Source organism: Eimeria mitis, genomic scaffold (assembly GCF_000499745.2).
Source record: "Eimeria mitis Houghton genomic scaffold, Emh_scaff602, whole genome shotgun sequence".
Classification (NCBI taxonomy): Eukaryota; Apicomplexa; class Conoidasida; order Eucoccidiorida; family Eimeriidae; genus Eimeria; species Eimeria mitis.
Genome location: NW_013574243.1, coordinates 4,398 through 5,130, shown reverse-complemented (window position 1 = coordinate 5,130; position 733 = coordinate 4,398). Strand labels below are relative to the sequence as shown.

Below are 733 nucleotides of genomic sequence, written 5' to 3'. Positions count from 1 at the left end.
TTTTTTTTTTTTTTTTTTTTTTTTTTTTTTTTTTTTTTTTTTTTTTTTTTTTTTTTTTTTATAAACAGAAGAAGCCGCTTTCATCGTAACGGGGTGTTGTCTCTCTGCCCGCCAGATAAAGATTTCTGCTTAGCTAGCTATTGGTTTGTTGCTGCTGCTGCTGCTGCTGCTGCTGCTGCTGTTGCTGCTGCTGCTGCTGACGGTGCTAATGGTGCTGCTGCTGCTGTTGCTGCTGCTGCTGCTGTTGCCGCTGCTGCTGATGGTGCTGCTCCTGATGGTGCTGCTGCTGCTGTTGCTGCTGCTGATGGTGCTGCTGCTGATGGTGCTGTTGCTGCTGGTGCTGCTGGTGATCCTGTTGCTGCTGATGGTGCTGCTGCCGTTGCTGTTGCTGCTGCTGCTGATGCTGATGGTGCTGCTGTTGCTGCTGCTGCTGCTGCAGTTACTGGTGTTGCTGCTGATACTGCGTGTGGTGTTGCTGCTGTTGCTGCTGCTGCTGTTGCTGCCGATGGTGTTGCTGCTGTTTCTAGTTGTTCTGTTGCTGCTGCTGTTGCTGCTGCTCCTGCTGCTGTTGCTATTGCTGCTCCCGCTACTGCTGCTGCTGCTGCTGCAGCAGAAGCAGCAGCAGCAGCAGCAGCAGCAGCAGGGGGTTGTTGAAGACAGTTGCTGCAGCAGCAGAGGTTGCTGCTGCTGCGGTGTATGTACAGGCTGCATGATAGAAGCTTTCCGTTGCCTA

At 51.8% G+C, this 733-nt stretch overlaps 1 protein-coding gene across 1 annotated transcript in view; it reads right to left on the bottom strand.

The window, feature by feature from the left end:
- Nucleotides 1–129: 129 nt before the first annotated feature.
- EMH_0017440 (uncharacterized protein) overlaps nucleotides 130–733 on the bottom strand; it is a gene marked incomplete at both ends in the record, with an annotated part of 1,617 nt that continues 1,013 nt past the window's right edge. The window contains one exon of the mRNA XM_013500907.1: nucleotides 130–733. Coding sequence (XP_013356361.1) covers nucleotides 130–733 — 604 coding nt within the window.